General features: G+C 42.3%; 1 protein-coding gene across 9 annotated transcripts in view; it reads left to right on the top strand.

Annotated features, from left to right (window-relative positions):
* ncor2 (nuclear receptor corepressor 2) overlaps positions 1-19,742 on the top strand; it is a 96,993-nt gene that overhangs the window by 72,021 nt on the left and 5,230 nt on the right. For 5 of the 9 annotated variants that reach the window (XM_085179423.1, XM_085179426.1, XM_085179424.1 and 2 more), the window contains 23 exons: positions 911-1,075; positions 1,217-1,344; positions 1,474-1,573; positions 1,759-1,866; positions 2,310-2,413; positions 5,918-6,068; positions 6,205-6,354; positions 6,453-6,545; positions 7,086-7,291; positions 8,993-9,329; positions 9,505-9,696; positions 9,850-10,095; positions 10,752-10,886; positions 10,986-11,270; positions 11,362-11,542; positions 11,645-12,141; positions 13,950-14,068; positions 14,280-14,449; positions 14,590-14,724; positions 15,595-15,740; positions 15,843-15,896; positions 18,550-18,738; positions 19,537-19,716. In XM_085179423.1, coding sequence (XP_085035549.1) covers positions 911-1,075; positions 1,217-1,344; positions 1,474-1,573; positions 1,759-1,866; positions 2,310-2,413; positions 5,918-6,068; positions 6,205-6,354; positions 6,453-6,545; positions 7,086-7,291; positions 8,993-9,329; positions 9,505-9,696; positions 9,850-10,095; positions 10,752-10,886; positions 10,986-11,270; positions 11,362-11,542; positions 11,645-12,141; positions 13,950-14,068; positions 14,280-14,449; positions 14,590-14,724; positions 15,595-15,740; positions 15,843-15,896; positions 18,550-18,738; positions 19,537-19,716 — 4,071 coding nt within the window. Of the gene's footprint in view, positions 1-910; positions 1,076-1,216; positions 1,345-1,473; positions 1,574-1,755; positions 1,867-2,309; positions 2,414-5,917; positions 6,069-6,204; positions 6,355-6,452; positions 6,546-7,085; positions 7,292-8,992; positions 9,330-9,504; positions 9,697-9,846; positions 10,096-10,751; positions 10,887-10,985; positions 11,271-11,361; positions 11,543-11,644; positions 12,142-13,949; positions 14,069-14,279; positions 14,450-14,589; positions 14,725-15,594; positions 15,741-15,842; positions 15,897-18,549; positions 18,739-19,536; positions 19,717-19,742 lie in introns of all 9 variants that reach the window. The other 4 variants (XM_085179427.1, XM_085179431.1, XM_085179428.1 and 1 more) reach the window with 4 other exon arrangements.

Raw genomic sequence — 19,742 nt, forward strand, 5'->3', positions numbered from 1 at the left:
GTCACTCCACTGCAGGGTGTACAGCTTGGTGTTTTATAAAAACAAGATTAGAGGATTAATGAAATTATTTTTTTAAAATTAGGTTAATGAAAATGCAGCACAACATGCTGTTCTAGTTGCATTTGATCTAGTTTTACTTTGTTGGTCCTTGCTACATCCTGTAACCTTGAGTCTGTGTACTCTAGTGTTTAGGGCATTGAAGTGTTTCTGGGACACTCATGGAGAGGGAACTGATAAATGATCTGGTATTGCTATTGACCCAAAAGGGAATACAGTCTGGTTCAGTGCAGTTACTGTAAGCTTGTTGAATGGACTTTTAAAGGTCCACACAAAGAGAGGTCTTTTATAACCAGCATGTGCACAGCAGCTGTGAACTCCAAAGTCCTTTTTCATTCATTTATGCTAACATAAGGACAGATATAAACATGTATTCCAGCTTATATTTATTGATATTTTTCAGCATTTAATCACAGTGTGGGGGAAGTAATAGTTACAAGTAAGCGCTTGTGGGGATTTAAAAAATTGAGGATTTGGTGATTGTAAAAATGCTGTGAGGATTTAATGATCTGTGGTGTGCTTATGTCCATTCAGAACAATGAGAAGCAGTTTCTGCTCCTCCTGCAGGGATTAAGTAGGTTCATCCATTGCCTTTTAACTTCTCCTCAGCTGGATTTCACTTTAAATATTAGCACTGGGATGGTGTGATTGTATTAAGTAAGGGTATTAATTCAGTGGCGTGTCACTCTGTCTGGGAAGTAGCATGAGATATTCTTTGTAATTCTTATGACAACAGTGATGAAGGTGTGGACAGTAGTGTGTTCGTAATGGCCAAAGGACAACTTCTTGGATTAGTGGATAACCACTTGTGTTGTTACCTGGTCCTGACTCTCCTTGTGTGTCACTGTTGCAGAAAAGCCCCCGGCATTCTCTCCACACAGTGAAGTTAAGAAGCAGGCGCTGGGCCCTGATGACCCGAGGACCTCCAACTTGGGGCGCTCAGTTCTATCCCCTTACCCTGTGTCCCCACGAGACATGGCCAAGAGCACTCATGACCAGCACCTGCTCCACTTCAACTGTGAGCATTCTTTTTACATAATCTTTTATCTGTACTGTGAGAACATTTAGCAAATCCGTGTCTACTTAACTTGCTTTTTTAAGCCTTTTTCTAAAGATCAGTTGCTCAAATCTCATTCTCACAATCTCATCCATCTGCCAGCGTTCCAGCCATCAGGCCACCCCTCACTGCCGCAGGACAGCGGAAGGCTAGCAGCAGTGAGACCGCTCACAATGCCAGAGCCTCCACCTCTCATTTCCTCCTCCAAGCCAGGAGGCTCTATCACACAGGTACAGCACCACACCAATAACATTAAGTAAACATAGTTTGAGAGTAGAAATCATGTAATTGTTTTGATCAGTGATCCTACATATTGTTCTTATGACCATGTACATTTTTTAAAAAAATTAAATAAACAGGGCACGCCAGTACAGCTGCACAGCCCAGCTCATGGGTTGGACCATGGGAAGATGCCCTCCGCACCGATGGGGGTGCCTTGGATGGATCAGAGGAAAGGGGGTGAGTAAATCTGGCTGAGGGGATTAATACTCTTTCTCATCATTGTGCCCTGCCCCTCTCAGCAAGGTCTATCTTCAAAATGAGATTTTACTTTCAATGAGACTTTTACCTGGATAAATAAAGGATAATAAAATTGTCCCTATTCATTTCGTTCTCTTTTCTCTCTGTAATCTAATATATAGCAGGTGGTTTTCCAATAGTAAAGCAGGAACAGCTGTCCCCTCACAGCTCCTCGTCCCAAGCTGATAACCTGTCAGCCCAAGGGCCATCTCATGATAGTGCTGCTGGACGTGGTGGGTGCTCTGTCTTTTCCCACTGTTTTACTGCCACACTGAGTAAAGCAATAAGCCATAGATTCTGAACAAAGTCAAATCATGACTTGCTTTTTATTCCAACACACCAAATTGGAGTGACTTTTCTAAATGTACTGAATGTAACCTAGTCTAGACTTTCAATCTCTCTCTGTCTGGCCATTCATCTATCTGTTTATTATAAAGTCAGTGGGTAGTTGAGTTCACTGATGTTGGGAAAATGTGAAGATTAGGAGAAACTGCCCAAATCTGTATGTGCAGAAGTGATTGTACTCGGTGATGCTTCAACTTTTTCTTTTCGGGTGGTCTTGCAAAACATTTTCAAATATTTATTTCCAGTTAAATGCATTCCTCTTTTTTACTCTTAATGTGACTTTACATGTTGGATTATAGTGACAGCGGTCTCTCTCTTACTGTCCTTAAAGCGTCTATTTCAGCTGTTCAGGGGGGTAGTATCACTAAAGGCATCCCAGGGACCAGACTGCATCCTGATTCCTCAATTCCCTATCGAGGCGGCTCCATTACTCAGGTGAGTGCTGACCGCTGAAGTAGTCCTTGGTCCTTTTAATAAAGCTGCTATACTGGAGTTAAAAATGCTCCAGTTTAAAGTTCAAAATTGGTACAAAAGTAGAGAGACAATCTCTATTCAGAAAATAACAACAGGCTTATTTGTATATTCCAAAGAATTTTACTCATATGAAGGTCCTTGTTGTTTCCACTGAAAATACTCATAGGCTGTTGGTTTGATGATGTAACCTACAGATAATCCCTGACCACTGTTACAACTCTCGTTGCAACAGTCTCCCATATGTACAGTTTCTTGGGTGGGGCAATCCTCGTGTTTGTTAATAATATTCTGCTGACTCTGTTCTAGTTTGAGTTGTGCATTACCACACAACTGGAAAACGGTTCTCTTCCCCTTTTCGAGGAACCTCCGAGCAACCTTTCAAATTCACTGAACATGCTTATAAATAATTCCCCAGTATGCAGGTTTAGAAGTGACCTGCTTTTATGTTTGACATCATAACTAGCACGTACGACTAGGATCTAAATCAAATCAGTTTCTTAAGTCAAGCTTAAAAGTTCATTTTTGTTCCTAAGTGAAGATATAAGGAGAGTGCTTTTCAAGCAGTGCTACTCCTGTGCAGTCCTCCAAAATCTCAACTGCACATTGCTCGACATAGATGACACTGTGCATTGGTTGAATGCTGATTTGTTAATAAACAGGCTGGGAAAGGAGTGACAGCAGAGATCTCGAGAAAATCAAAGATAGGAAAAAAATACAACATGAAAAGCAAAGACGGCTTCTGCAGGAGTCTTTGTATGTTAAAACTTTGCTCTTCCGTCTGACTGATGGGCCAACAACAGCCCACGGTCTTGTTATATCACACATTTTTGACACTGCCTCCATCTAGCAAGGTGCTTGCTGGCTCCAACTCTATTCCAACCACATGATTGATGTCATTGACCCTTTCGTGTTATATATCAAAACATGAATTGGCTTTTATTGACTTGAACCTCCTAGGACCTGGCGTCCACATAGGTGGCCATCAACTGAATTTTGCTCTACAAGGGCCTGATATCCACTTACGAGGACATTATACTGCTACTGTTCTATCAAGATTTTAAACGAATATGCTCATATGTGGCTCTGATTTTTCTTAAAAACAAAAATAAGGCAAAAAAAATAAATAAATCTGGTAATTCTTTGTTTTTACATTCATCGGGCCCCAATATGTCCAAATATCAATGAGAAATTAAAAAAGCATGTAGTGGAAGAGTTCGGGTCTTAGGAGGTTAATATTGACCATGTCTCATATTTCTGTAGGGGAGAATTTTTTTGCAATAATTATCTTTATTGTTTTATTGCCCAGCCCTAGCTCACCATTTCCCCTTGTAATACTGAACTGAAACTAACACTGTTAAATTAAGTCAAGGTTCATAGTGACAGCAGCATGTACAGCTCATACACTGACGGGCCACGCATTGTTAGAAGTACTTCATTGGTTCATTTTGATGCCATCACTGGTTTCTGCTTATAAAGTTCAAGGCTTTATGTCTTTATACCTGTTGAAAATTGCCACAGTCAATTTTAGCAGCCTTCATGTGTCTGAGCTTTGTCCTTTTGATGGAAACGAGAGCAGCAGAGCTGGTTAGAGGTCATAAGGCTGGTGGATTTCCGTGGTGCTGTGACATAACTGCAGCTCTGGGTGGCCCCGTCACCTTAGCAACAGGTACACAATGTACCACATCTGTTCCCTCTTTACTTTATCTATTTACTCTAGACGCGGGCAAAACCAGTCATTGATATGCCCACTGTAATATCATATCCAGCTGCCATACTGGCTTCTATCTGCTGTTGTGGATTAGTAAAAGGAGAGATAACTGAAAGTGTAACATCTCTATTGTTAGAGGGATACCTTTTTAGTGTGCAGGCTACCGTTCAGTACACGAATCCATATAGCAGTGATGCCTCTTCTTAAAGGGTAGGTGCGGGTAAGTTAAGTCAGCGCCATCTGATCCTATAATAAGAAACCATGCTAGTCTGGCCTCGTCCTTCCTCAGTGTCTTCTTGGAAAAGCTGCAAGCAACACAATAACAATTAGAGCAGGGCGATATGACCAAAAATATTTATCACGATATACATTTGAAAATTTGCGATAACGATATAACTGATGATATAATTGACACTAGACAAAATATTTTACAACTCCACAACTTTATTAGTGCAAAAAACCCCATCAATGTATTTTCACTTAAACAAGCAGCTGTTTTTTATGTGCATTAAAGTTATATAAAAATGTAACAGTGGAAATGCAAATTCCTTGCTGACAGTTTAACCAAAAGGCATTTCCAGTGGAAATTGGCAGACATATCCTCAGCATAACCATGTATAATATCCACAAAACTTAAAGAGGTTATACACACACAATACGGTAATATTATGTTGAAGCACAGTACGTATCATTCCGCGATGCGCCTGCCTACGATAGCCGTAATGCTTCGACAATCCATCAAGCGGTGGGGCTTTGTAGCTTAGCAAAGTCGCACTAAAACATTTGACAGATTTTCGAGCGCCGTGTACGACATAAAATCGTTTCGAGGTCAGTAAACACAACCAGAATTCATACATAAGGCACACGTGATTATAAGGGGCACTGTTGATTTTCAGAAAAATTAAAGGATTGATTTTAAGTGTGCCGTATTTTCCAAACAACACGGTAATAACGACGGCCCACTAGCATGCTCTACCAAAAATAGTGCTTTGTTGTTTATCTGACGGAGGAAAGCTAAACCAGTCCCACACCACTGAAGTTGCAGCATTTTTAAAAACCAATTCTGGTTCATTCGTTTCATTTAACGATCCACTTTCGCTCTTCTCATTCTGCGTCGCCGCCATGTGCGTATGTAAACATAGGCACTGCGCATGCGCGTTTTACCCATATTCTATCGCGATATGTAATTTTCCTATCGTTGCCCAAAATTACACCTGTATTACTGTGAACGGTATGATATAGCCCAGCCCTAGTAACAATGTTCCCTAAGCTACTACTTTTCATGTCCATTTTAGTGACGTGACTCAAGTTGTGTGAGTGGGTTCACTTGATGGTTCCTCTGAAATGTTTAACCTCAAGCTGTACTTATTTTTAACTCAGTGTTTTCCTTCTTTGACATAGTTGAGTCTGATTAGACTCAAGAACAGTCAGCTTAAATTTCCATAGATGTTTGTTCACTTGTTTTTCTTGTTTGTTTGTTTTAATTAGTGGAGTAATTGTAAATGACAGTTTAACACTCGTGATATAAAGTCTGTAATTTCCGTAACATTTTTTGTTATGACGTTGGCACTGTTTAGTTTTACCGAAATGAGGATTGTTAACCAAGTCTGCTTGTAGTCAAGGTTGTCTGCTGTCAGGCTTCACTGTCCTTTGCATATCAAAATCCTAATCAGACTTTTTTTTTTTTTTTAATTCTCTGCTACAACACACTGATGGTACAACGTACAGGTCTCATTTCTTCTTTTTGTTCTCCACAGGGGACACCGGCTGATTCGCTGTATAAGGGAACCATAGCGCGACTAATGACTGAGGACGGTGCCAGCCGAGTTGAGAGGGAGCGCGATGAGGCCCTTTCTAAAGGACATGTGCTCTATGAGGGCATTAGTGGGCACATTCTTACATATGATCGTAAGTAGGACTTGGCCGTATTGTCCTACTTTTTGCTATGTTGCTTTTAGTTAATCTTAGAAATAATATTGATTCAAATTGCACATACCTTAAGAAATACTGTCAGTATATTTACTGAGATCTTTGTCATTTATAGGCTCAGCATCTCAGACTCCTAAAGATGAGGGCCGAGGTGGAGGGCAGTCTGGGGAAATCCTGGGCCTCAAGCGTCCTTATGATGTAATGGAAGGAGGCATCTCGAGGGGACTGCCTATGAGGGAATCGTTGTCGGCTGCCAACTGTGAAGGTAACAGATCACATATAGAGGTTTGACTTTGATTATTTATGAAATAACTCACCATAGTCTTACACCTTACCATTCCCTCCTTGGTACCTCCACCTCAGGACTGATTGGACGAGCCATGCCTCATGATAGTGACAGTCCCCACCATGCCTCTTACAAGGACTCTCATCACATCCGTGGTTCCATCTCACAAGGTAGCAAGTGGTTTACTTCCAACGAGATTTTATATTTTTATTTTTTATTCATTTCATCCTGGTGAAGTACTTAAAAAATGTCCTCAAGCAGAACATACATTAAAGGAGAATGCTAATGCAGCCTGTGTTTTTGGCGACCCCAGAAAAGACTGATGCTGCTTTACCAGTCACCATTGGTTTTGTGAAGGTGCATGGTTAAAGGCGTAACAGGTTATTGATTGATGTAGTCCGTGTTCTCATTTCATCTGACTCCACTCCCAGAGCTCCCTCCAGTGAACTGAAAGCCAAATTTTTCTGTTATTTCTTCCTTTACAAGAAATGGATAGTGCTAGCTGACCTGAAGTTATTTGCCTAAAGAGCAGCAAATTAAGCAGATCTCGAACCCCAGATTGTTCAGCTAAGCTTATAAAACCTTTGTGGCTGTCGCTCATGTTTCTTTATCCTTTGGCTCACTTCTGGCTAAATTATGAAAAGAAATGAGAACACTAGGCTTCCTGCTCTTGTTTGAAGATTAATAATATTCATATATTAACATTTCAGGTATACCTCGTCATCTAGATCAGGATAGCTACATGAGGAGGGAACCTAAACAGATGAAAAGAGAGAGCCCCCCACCTCGTGGGCCTGGCTCTTTGTCTGATTCTATGAAAGGCCGAGAGACCATAGTGAAGGAGGCTGGGCGCTCTATCCACCTCATTCCCAGGGAAGAGCTCAGACAGCCTGGAAAGGAGGGCATCATTGTACAGGTACACACTAAAGATAATGCTATCGACATACAGTGGGGCAAAAAAGTATTTAGTCAGCCACCGATTGTGCAAGTTCCCCCACTTAAAATGATGACAGAGGTCAGTAATTTGCACCAGAGGTACACTTCAACTGTGAGAGACAGAATGTGAAAAAAAAATCCATGAATTCACATGGTAGGATTTGTAAAGAATTTATTCGTAAATCAGGGTGGAAAATAAGTATTTGGTCACCTCAAACAAGGAAAATCCCTGGCTCTCACAGACCTGTAACGTCTTCTGTAAGAAGCTTTTCTGTCCCCCACTCGTTACCTGTATGAATGGCACCTGTTTGACCTCATCATCTGTATAAAAGACACCTGTCCACAGCCTCAACCAGTCAGACTCCAAACTCCGCCATGGCCAAGACCGAAGAGCTTTCGAAGGACACCAGGAAAAGAATTGTAGACCTGCACCAGACTGGGAAGAGTGAATCTACAATAGGCAAGCAGCTTGGTGTGAAAAAATCAACTGTGGGAGCAATCATCAGAAAATGGAAGACATACAAGACCACTGATAATCTCCCTCGATCTGGGGCTCCACGCAAGATCTCATCCCGTGGGGTCAAAATGATCATGAGAACGGTGAGCAAAGATCCCAGAACCACACGGGGGGACCTGGTGAATGACCTGCAGAGAGCTGGGACCAAAGTAACAAAGGTCACCATCAGTAACACACTACAACGGCAGGGAATCAAATCCCGCAGTGCCAGACGTGTTCCGCTGCTGAAGCCAGTGCATGTCCAGGCCCGTCTGAAGTTTGCCAGAGAGCACATGGATGATACAGCAGAGGATTGGGAGAATGTCATGTGGTCAGATGAAACCAAAGTAGAACTTTTTGGTATAAACTCAACTCGTCGTGTTTGGAGGAAGAAGAATACTGAGTTGCATCCCAAGAACACCATACCTACTGTGAAGCATGGGGGTGGAAACATCATGCTATGGGGCTGTTTTTCTGCCAAGGGGACAGGACGACTGATCCGTGTTAAGGACAGAATGAATGGGGCCAAGTATCGTGAGATTTTGAGCCAAAACCTCCTTCCATCAGTGAGAACTTTGAAGATGAAACGAGGCTGGGTCTTCCAACATGACAATGATCCAAAACACACCGCCCGGGCAACAAAGGAGTGGCTCCGTAAGAAGCATTTGAAAGTCCTGGAGTGGCCTAGCCAGTCTCCAGACCTCAACCCCATAGAAAATCTGTGGCGGGAGTTGAAAGTCCGTGTTGCTCGGCGACAGCCCCAAAACATCACTGCTCTTGAGAAGATCTGCATGGAGGAATGGGCCAAAATACCAGCTACTGTGTGTGCAAACCTGGTAAAGACCTATAGTAAACGTTTGACCTCTGTTATTGCCAACAAAGGTTATGTTACAAAGTATTGAGTTGTATTTTTGTTATTGACCAAATACTTATTTTCCACCCTGATTTACGAATAAATTCTTTACAAATCCTACCATGTGAATTCATGGATTTTTTTTTTTCACATTCTGTCTCTCACAGTTGAAGTGTACCTCTGGTGCAAATTACTGACCTCTGTCATCATTTTAAGTGGGGGAACTTGCACAATCGGTGGCTGACTAAATACTTTTTTGCCCCACTGTATGTAGAGACAATCAAACACTTCATGCTTGCTAACTGAGTTAATTCCCATTGTGGTCTCTGAAGGGAGCATCCATGAAGCAGGAGGTGGCTAGTTCAGGGAAACGTCATGATGTCCGCTCCATCATGGGCAGTCCCTACCACGGTACACAGTCACACCTGGAGATGCGTACTGAGAGAAGCCGATATGAAGACGCACCTAAAGGGCGCCCCAGTGCAGTGGTCAGTACAGCTAGCCCCATATCGCGCTCTTCTCCACTAACGCTGGGGTCAGAGCAGGGTGGCAAAGCCCATCACAGCCCAGTGGGCTACGATGATAAAGGAGCCTTAAGGACACCTTACCCTGGATCCTCACATCGTAGCTCCCCACTGTCCAGGGAAGCAGGTCAAAGGCAGCATGAGGGTAAGTATATCACATGCTAAAACGATTGAGAGTTTGTAATTTAAACGAAAAAAGAACCAAGAAGTATATGAAAAGGCATAAATCGTGTATATGTGTGGCAGGCATGTAAAAGAGTTGTTCTGTACTAAAAATTATTCTGTTTCCTTGTATTTTTTTTGTTTTTTTCCCCCACCAGTTTCCAGTAAGAATCTGACTCAGGAGCGTAAAGCCACACCAACCCCCAGAGAGATGACTACCACCAAATCACCACTTTCCACTCTTCCAGATCAGCAGACCCTGTTTCCGGGTCTGGGACCTGAAATGTACCGTCACATTTCCTTAGCTTTTGATCCTGCTGCGCTGGGTCGTAGTATCCCAATCGACTCAGGTACTGTGTCCATTATAGTGTGTACATGTTGCCCCCATCCTCATTAGAGAACAGTTTAATCATCTGCAAGGCATTTGTGTGATAATGTGATCAGAGTTTTACTCCAAGTTGAGTGACTTCCTGACAGATCATCTTCTTGTTTATACACAGCAGCATACTACTTGCATAGGCCCCTCGCTTCCGGTGCTCCATACTCTCCCCACTACCCCTACATCATCCGTGGCTTTCCTGACACCGCTGCCCTGGAGAACCGGCAGACGCTGCTCAACGACTATATCACTTCTCAGCAGATGCATCAGTGGCCCGCAGCTGCTGCCATGGCTGCACAGCGCTCATCTGACATCATGAGGGGCATTCCATCACGTGACCAGGCTGTCCCCCTGCCCTACCCTCCTCGGGGTAAGGCTAATACTCAGTCACTAACTGAAAGTGCAGTCAAGTGTGCTGCACCTGCACTACGAATACAAATAGGAGTATGAAACAACAGCAGGGTGGTTGTTATTAATAGAAGCACCTGCAAGCCAAATTTAATGTTAGTGCTGTTCATGCTCTGAGTTATTTAAATCAATTTGGTGGACAGTTTATTTATAGTCAGCTGGTGTGCAGTAATAAAGCAGCATTTGATTTTCTCATCACACTCCGTGGGAGAGTCTTATTTTCCTTTATTATGGCATTTTCCACGATTTTCCTACAAAAACAAATAAATATAATAGAAAAAAACTGAACTGAAAATTTGTCATGTAGGATGATTGAGGGAGCTGCCAGTCAGATTATTTTCCAATATAACGCATTGATGGAACACATCTTGACTCATTTATTACTTTGTCTTAGAACACTATAGCAGAATCTATTAAGTTAAAGGGTTTATGTTTTAGTCATTTGCTTCTGCTTTCCCATTTGTCTGTCAGAAATATAGAATTTCACATAGTCAGTCCATCATTTCAGATTTAATAAATATAAATATCACATTCCCTCATAAAACATTTGCATCACTGTTGACAGCCTCTCATTACTTTTTATGCCCTGTAATCAGCTGACCCTTCTCTGTCCTCTAGGGATCATCGATCTTTCTCAGGTATCACACATACTGGTCCCTCCCTCTCCAGGGACAGTGGATCGCATCCCTTACATCCCTGGGACGAGCACCGGCTTCCCTGGCAGACCTTACACCACCTCTCCCATCTCACCCGGTACAGTTCATTTCACTCAAGCAGACTCGCACAATAAATATGTTGCACTCTTTTTATTTCTAAAGTTCTCTTTCTCTCCCTTTTTTTTTGCATGTGCAGTTGGCTCCTCACACATGAGCAAAATGCAAGGCACGGCCTCATCTTTAGAGCGTGAAAGAGACCGTGAACGTGACAGGGAGAGGGAGCGTGAAAGTGAGAGGGAGCGGGAACGGGAAAAGGAGAGGGAGCGCGAACGGGACCGTCAGAGAGATCGGGAAAAGGAAAGGGAGCGCGAGAGGGACCGCGAAAGGCAAAGGGACCGGGAGAGAGAGAGGGATCGAGAGCGTGAGAGAGACAAGGGCGGCTCTATTGGAAATGTGGAACATGCCCCCATCTGGCGACCAGGTGTGGAGAATATGTTGTTCTTCATTTTTATTTAAGTTACGAATCTAGTTTGGAATTTGCAAAGTTATACGAGTCTGTTTCTGCTACTTAGGTACAGAGCACAGCTTGTCAAGCAGCAGCAGCAGCGTAAGACCTGCGTCCCAGCCGCACAGCCACCAGCACTCCCCAGTGTCGCCTCGTACCCAGGAAAACGTCCAGCAGAGGCCAAGTGTCCTGCACACTGGGGGAAAAAGTCTTTCTGTCAACGAACACTCCGGCTCATCTGTGTTACGGTAAACTGAACTTTAACATAGAAAATTTGAATAAACAGATAAAAAGTTGTACGCTGTTTTTATAAATACAATTCGCTTTTTTAAATGTGTTTACTTTGTTAGGTCCATGCCCTCAGGGTCATCCCACTACCAAGGTTACCCTAGCCATCTCCAAAGGACAGGTGTGCTTTCTGAGGCCTACCAAACTGCCATGGATTTAAATGCACCCAAAGAGCAGAGTCGCGATGCAGGCAAAAATAGGGGAGGTCTACCCAAACATTTTCAGGACCAGCATGGCCCATCCAGTAAATCTGACCCCAAGCTGTCCAGCCCCAGCCCAGGTGGACTATACCCCGGGTCTTATACCTCTGCTTCAGGCCGTCCCCAGCACCTACTGCCTCTGCAGTCAGACAACCCTCCTGGCCGTGGAGAAAGCGGTACACCTAGTAGGGAAAAGACTCAAAACAAACCGATGTCCATTCAGGAACAAGAGCTCCGATCACTCGGTAAGACCACCATGACTGCGGCCAACTTCATAAACACGATTATTATGCGTCAAATTTCTTGTGAAACGGGGATGCCAGAGATGGGCTCGCTTGTTGCCAGCAGCGCCACTGATGGTAAGACGCTCTGGATCCCAGGGGTCCCCCCTCATCACCCAGACCCACTCCCCCGTCAGTCTGTGGCCTATTGCACGCTGTGGTGGTTGGCATTATCAGATCAGCAGAATTCATTTACATTTTTTGTTTAAAAGCTGTAGGGTTTTTTTTGCCTTTTCCCCCCCAGTTTCTCCCTTTTATAGACTTAAAGTCCACCAAGGGTGCCCTCTGGAAAGCCTTACTTCTAGCTTTTCCAAATTGGACATTACTTGTTTAGATTACATTTTAAAAAGAATTTGTAGCTTGAATGAGTTTTGATAGTGTTTTTGTGAAAACTTGATTTTTCCAAGAAGATCCTAGGTGTCCTTTAAGGTAGCTAAAGCTGGTGGGATATTTAGGTTGAGCATCCTTTGCTGCTTATGTTCATTTTATTTCCTAAGAGGATGTGACTTGAATTTAACATGTGGCACCCTCCTCCCTGCCATTCGGCTGCTTACATTAAGAAAATATTTCACCACAGACAGATCATCAGAGTAGTATTTTTATACCCTCTGTTCAGTAAGACTGCTGTAATTTAAACATATGTAACTCAGATAAAAAAGAACATTGAAATAGAAAATTGGTCTGATAGTTTCATTAAACAGGAAAAGCATTACCATCCACCAAACTCACTCCCTGGGGTCCCAGAGTGCACCAGTGTTGCAGAGAAGGCAGGTGGGAAGGGGAAGTAACACGGCAAAGACCGGAGACACTTTCAGCGAATCAGGGGGAGGGGGTACTACAGCTTCTGGCCTTCCAAATCTGTGCATGTTCCTGTTTTATTGCTCACTGTAATCTATGCTGATTTATTTAGGTTTTCTTTTTTTTGGATGTTGCGAGCTAATGTACTCGAGAAGCATGCTTCTCAAAGCTGATGAGATGGTTGAGCTAGATGACAACACCAGGATGATGTTGTTCACAAAACAGTAGATGGATCCACAGAGAGAAATACAGGTGCTTATAAAGCTGCTGCTGAAATGAACCCAGAGTCTCTCATGTGTTTTCTAGCTAACAACAAAAGGCAGAGCTTGCTCTCCCCATAGGATCACTTGTTCCCTCTCTGGGATTCACAGAGTCAATCCTGGTCCCCTCTTTCAACTTACATCATCCTCTGAAATGAATAATGTAGTGTAAGAGTTGTGTAAGAAAAACACGTAGCGAGATATGACACACAAGGGACACAAAGTCTTGAAATCCATGTGCTGTAGTACTCTCGAGAGCTTACAGGGAGAATGTTTTAGACCCTCGACTGAATGGAGTTTCTGGAGTTAGGTTTTGTACTCTAGTATGATAGTAATAGCCTATTTCTATTCATAACATGCAGTACACACTTTTTAAGTCCCTCAAGTGATATAAAGGAGGATGTAAAAGTGTCTTTTTGAACTTCTTCATTTCAGTTACTGATGCAAAACCCATCACTTTTAGCACCATTTCTGGTCAAAGATGAGTTTGCCAAGGCTGTATGCAAAGTGTGCACTGAAAATATCTTGAGCAGCTCTTCACACTTACTCATATTTAGATATATTTTTCTTCTTTCTTTTCTTTTTTTTCCAAAGCTTGCACCTTGAGCCTACAAAAGTCTGGATGAGTGTAGAGACATCTCAGGAAAAAAAATGCATGTTTTCTTTAGGACCTTCCAAAGGTTTAGAATTATGTCACCTTAACCTGAAAATCCAAACTAATTTTTAAAACGTGTGGTGTGCTTTTTGCCTGTCTCTGTGTGTGTGTGTGTGTGGGTGTGGGTGTGCGTGTGCGTGTGCGTGCGTGTGTTTTCTGGATTCGACTCTTAGCTATGACACACGGTCTTTACCGTTCTCCATCTGAAGAGAGACTGTCTCCAGGCCAGCAGCCCCAGTCCCCTTGTGTCAAAGGCAGCCAAAGGGTGGTCACTCTGGCACAGCACATCAGTGTAAGCCCTCTCAACTACTGCATAAAATAATCTAATAATTAGAAGTGCTTTATAAAAGAAGTTGGCGTTTGTATTAAAGCAAATGCATGCATGTCGAATGTGTTTATTTTTCTATAGAGTAAAATAAAATCCTTACACACGGGTCTCCTGATAGAGTTTATCTCAGACAGTCTTGTGTAATGTCTGATGTTGATAATCTTCACCCAAACAGGAGGTGATAACTAAAGACTACAGGCAGAGCCAGCAGCAAAGCTACCACGGTTCTCCTGTCCTGGACTTGACCCGTCCACCCAGTGCCTCCCAGCCCCCTCCCACTTCACAGGAGTCTGCTCAGGGGACCCGCTATGCCGAGGGACCTGGTGGAGAACGCAACAGAGACCGGTAGGAATCTCTTTTGGGTACAATTAGTGCATCTAACCTTTTGTCTTATCTTAAAATCTTATATAAGTGATAAAAGATTTTTATGTCATAGAATATATGTAATGGATAATCAGAGTTATGATATTCATGCTGTTTTCCAGATCTCCACCTCAGCCTAAAACGTCACCTGTCAGTGTTTCTATTGACGGCATCGAACCGGTGTCTCCTGCTGGAGCCAACTCTGAACCTGAAGTCCAGAGAGGAGCCTCCTACCCCAGCGAGCAGGGAGAGCAAGGGTAGGTTTGGATTTGGGTTGGAGCAGCAGCATGAAAATCAAGAGTCCACTCCAAAAAGTCCATTATGAGCACAGTTTATTTACATTTAGCACCACTAATTAGATTATTTCACTGAGCAAATTCTGTAACACAATGTCAAAATTTAGGTCCTGGTCATAAAATACTAGCCCACTGTTTTATGCTTGCATATATACTGTACCTGTCACATGCGTATGTGTAGTTTAGTCATGTTTAAAGGACAGTGACAGACTCTGACATTGGATTGTGGTTTCTGGAGTTTCTGCTCCAGATAACAGAGTTGCTTCTGGGTTAATAAACCTACTTTTTATTTTCTTCAGTCAGAGAAATAGGAAACTTTAATGATTGCGTATCTGTTTGGTAGCCTCGTTGCACTGGAAAGGTTTTTACAACCGAAGTGGGTGGCACGATTGTCACGTAATCCTCTGGGCCATAAATTGTGATTGCCAGGTTTCAGCATTTATTAACAACTGATTGTGCTGCGTTTTATCTCTGAAGTAGGAGAAAGGCGGAGCTTTAATGTCAATAAAGAGCATCCGCTCCTTGATAAGGTGGCATGACCTGATGCCTTGAATGTAGCACCTTAAGTGTTTAGGAAATTCTCAATATAGAAGGCAGGTACCACAGCTGAGTACAAAAAATGTGGGCTTGCCTTGTCGTCACAGCAGTGCACACCAGTAGATAGTTGGATAAATGAGTGGGTTTTTTTTGTTGTTGTTTTGGATTTTTTGCAATTTTAAAATGATGAAGCCCTTATATTTACATGTGTGCTTATTAAATTGCCTTGTCACAGGACTCGGGTTAGTTTGTGTCTGTGTGCATGTTGACATCATAGTACTTTCTCTTCTACAGGATGGGTTCCCACTCTCCTCCAAATGCCTCCCAGCCTCCTGCCTTCTTCAGCAAACTGACTGAGAGCAACTCTGCTATTGTGAAATCAAAGAAACAGGAAATCATCAAGAAGATGATTTCAGTAGTGGGAAGTGAAACTGATTTCAGTAAGTCTGACATCAGGACTGGTCTTACCAAGTGCTCAGTAGTAAACAATGTTATTCTAATTTAAATGGAGCGTAAATAAGAAACCCTGTTTACACTTTCAGATGCTGGTCAGCCTGGAACAGAAATCTTCAATATGCCAGCATCTACAACTGCAGGTAATCATTTAAGCCACATTGCTATTAATAAACAGCAGAACAATGAGCGAACGTTTAGGCCGAGATACCTGTGCCTTCTTGATAATAATGGATCGGCAGCTTTACCTAAGAATTGCATAACTGGCATCATCTCCAAACAAAAATAACTTTGCATTTTCATAAAGTCAAACATTCAAAATGCAACTTGCGCTTGATCTTCCTTTGTGTGGTTAATACAGGCTCTGCAAGAGGCAGATGCTACATGAGTGTAAAGTAAAATAAATGTAGAAAGAAATCAGTCATGTTGATATTGTTGACCAAGTGCAGAAATTTCATTTTAGCTCTGTTTTGTTTGAAAAACCGGTCTTTGTACTTACACAACTACACCACATTTGATTTAGGTTTAAGAAGATTGACGTCCACCATCTTGGCAGACTTTAATCTGTCATGCATCACATCTATCAGCTGCTCACTGGGGAACAGTGCTAGCTGCATGTTTTCAAGTTCTGCTCAAGTGTGCTGCAGGCGCAGTGTAGGCTTGACTTGGTCTCCTACTTGTTAGATATGAGAAAATATATGAGAGCATCTAAACATGTTACCTTTACAGTTTAAATTCCTCCTGCAGTCTCACCATCGGTGAGGAAGCGTTAGCTAACAATCCATTTCTGTGTGCAGACACAAAGCTCTGATTTGAATGCTAGCTTTGGCTAATTACCAACCATAGTACTTAAGACTGTATCAGCAAACTGTGCTCTTGGAGACTTGTACTGTTACGCAAAGTCAGTTTTGTGTACTTTGGCACATCACAACCGTGCAAGAGGCAGCCACGAAAGCTTGGAGACGTGCAGTTTAATGCACTGCTAGAATCAGTCAAAGATGGGTGTGGTTGGAATGGGCACATGTCTGAGAGCATTGTGGGTGGTGGTGGGCTCCATTTCTCTGTGAGACGATCATCTTCTGCAGTTTTATGCTAGCCTGTGAATTCCTCTGTTGCTTAAATTTGAATTTAAACACATAGTTTTCATGTGGGCTGACAATTATGACTCTGTTTACTGTATCTGAAAGTGTTTAACAAAACAAACAAAAGAAATCCTGAGGTTTTTTTTTGTTTGCTTGTTTTTGCCATAGCTGCAGTTTGCAACTGAAACAGTAGTGGACTGAATGAATATGTATTTGCCGTAGTTTCCCTTTCAGAGCACAATATTTAGGAAGGAGATGATTTAAACTAACCACACAAAACACTTTACTGCATCAATCTTTAACGCCAGGGGAGGAAAGCATGTCTTCGTTTGTGCCTGACATAGCTGTGATATATGACACTAGGAGTGCTAATTTATTTGGGATGCAAGTGGGAGATGTTGGCAGTATTGTAGGCACAGGTGGATTGTTCAAGAGCGTGTTGCCTTTGCTTTGGCTCGGTCCTGCAGAACGTTTAGACCTGATCCTCACACATTTCTGCTGTGTAAAAAGGCTGGTATCTTAATGTAACTGAGCCAAGCTTGAAGTGAGCTGTTAGGAGGAAAACATTACCTGATACAAGAAGTATACATGACAGAGATGTATTACAGGCAGCAAAGGTACTTTTAGCAGTAACAGAGTTCAGGTTTTGTCATATTTCTACAGAATTCAGTGCATAAAGAAAACCTTTAGTCAGCACACCTTCATGGATATATACTTCTCTCTAGTAATCAGTCATAGCATATTCAGATTTTGCTGAACTCCAAATAGTACCTGTCAGGTTGTGACAGAAGAGCATGCTGTTATATCAGAGCAAATATTTCTTCGGCTGTCGATCTCTGATCTAAATTGCCATGCTGTTACTGAAGAGGAACACATGCTTGAAATCTGCGCTTATACTCTGTGTGCATTCCTCGCTCTCTCAGCGAGTCTTCTAGATTTTGCAAATCTATCACGAATTTAAAAGGATGCTTTGATTCTGGAGTAATTTTTTGCACTAATTTTGTTCTCTTAGTCAGTTTGGTTCCAAACAGTGCATCTCCTGCCATTTCCTAAATACATTTTTAAGGGGTTTTTTTGGTCTTTTAATCTTGAAGATAAAGAACAAGTTTAGTAAGTCCATTATAAATCTAAAACCAGGACAGAGTTGGAAATTGGCTTTAGTAAACGCTGAGTGGAGTTTTCTGGTTTCTCCACAGTCCTCTGCACTCTAATACAGGTGCTAACAAGTGTGAACTGAAGCTGCTCAGTGGTTTTAAATTTAACAGGTGCTTTGCATAGTGGCCTACACCAAGGCTTTGAATGCTCTTTCAGTAACGAAGGTTCTTGTTGCCAGAACATTTATTTTTAACTTAACCTGGTTTCACTGCCTCTGCTGATGTGCTGTCTCTCTCTCTCTGTGTGTGTGTGTGTGTGTGTGTGTGTGTGTGTGTGTGGAGAAGAGGCTGCAGCTCAACCATTTTTTTTTTTTTTAATTTATTCACTCAACGCTACATCTGTAACTGAATTTAAGTACAAGTGTGAAACACTCAGGCTGGTGTACACCAACAAGTAGAAATCCTGTATTTTTTTGATATCTGTCTCTATTTACTGCTGATGCTCTTCATCCTCCCTAACAGCGTTTTTACATATTTTTTTACTTTTCTGACCATTTTGCATCTCGCTGTTGTGATTTTCGGCCAACTATTAACCTTTATAATGATCTCTTCTTTCACAGGACCTGTAAACGTCCGCCATAACCCAGCCCCAGAAACGCCGGGAAACTCAATAGGCCTGGAGGCCATTATAAGAAAGGCTTTGATGGGCAATTATGATCAATCTGAGGAGCGCTCTCCATCCAACGCTGCTACCCCGCTGAGCTCTGGTTTGTCTGCAGAGGGGCGAGTTGAAGACTCTTTGTCACAAGGTGCCAACACTTAAGAAACCTTCATACGTTATCTGGTTTGGATTTGAATCCAAAGGTTCAAATTTTACACCTACACTATATTTTTTATAGAATTTGCATCCGTGCCATCTGATCAATGGCACCTTGCACTGTCCTTGTATCATTTCTATTTATGGAGTGGTGTTTCTACTTAAACAGATGTCTCCATTTTAATAATTTGTCTAACATGCTTCTCATCTGTAGTAATAAATATTATCAGTTAGCTGAATTATATGATCTGTTGTACAACTGTGCCGAAGTGTATTTTTGGGATAAAGCAAGTTTTAAGTCATAAAGGAAGCACTATGGAGTTCTGTTCTCTATTTGTTGCCTAAAAGTTACAAAATCAACTGGCTGATTCAGAATACACATCACACATGTCGATGCTCTTGTCATTATCAATACACTGATTGCAACCCAAGAATAGAGCAGTGGTGCTTGGTAATTTTCCTGAAATGACACAGTTTAGCTCTGTCTGTAATCTTGTTTACATTGATTAAATGTAAACAAGATTACAGACTTCATCCTTCATCCTCGCCTTGAGGCGACATTTGTTGTGATTTGGCGCTATATAAATAAAATTGAATTGAATTGAATTGATTAAACCTGCTCCTGAGTACGTTAGGTGTTACTGATGTGTTGCTGTGACAAACAGAACCATACACGTAAACATTAATGTTGGAAGCTATAGTTTATGTGGCCAAAGGTGGCTCAGAATAAGCATCTTTAAACGGAGTATACTGTAGACTCAAATCGGCGCTTGATCTCCTTTGTTTGCAGGAGGCGCAAAGTCCTCGAAGGGTAGTGGACGCTCTAATGGGCGCAAGGCAAAGTCTCCAGGACCAGGGCTTTCAGGAGGTGAGAGACCTTCCTCAGTGTCCTCGGTCCACTCAGAGGGAGACTGCAACAGGCGAACCCCGCTCACCAACCGTGTCTGGGAGGACCGGCCTTTGTCTGCAGGTATAAACCTTTGTGACACTGATTTC

Source organism: Neolamprologus multifasciatus, chromosome 12, assembly GCF_963576455.1.
Source record: "Neolamprologus multifasciatus chromosome 12, fNeoMul1.2, whole genome shotgun sequence".
Classification (NCBI taxonomy): domain Eukaryota; kingdom Metazoa; phylum Chordata; class Actinopteri; order Cichliformes; family Cichlidae; genus Neolamprologus; species Neolamprologus multifasciatus.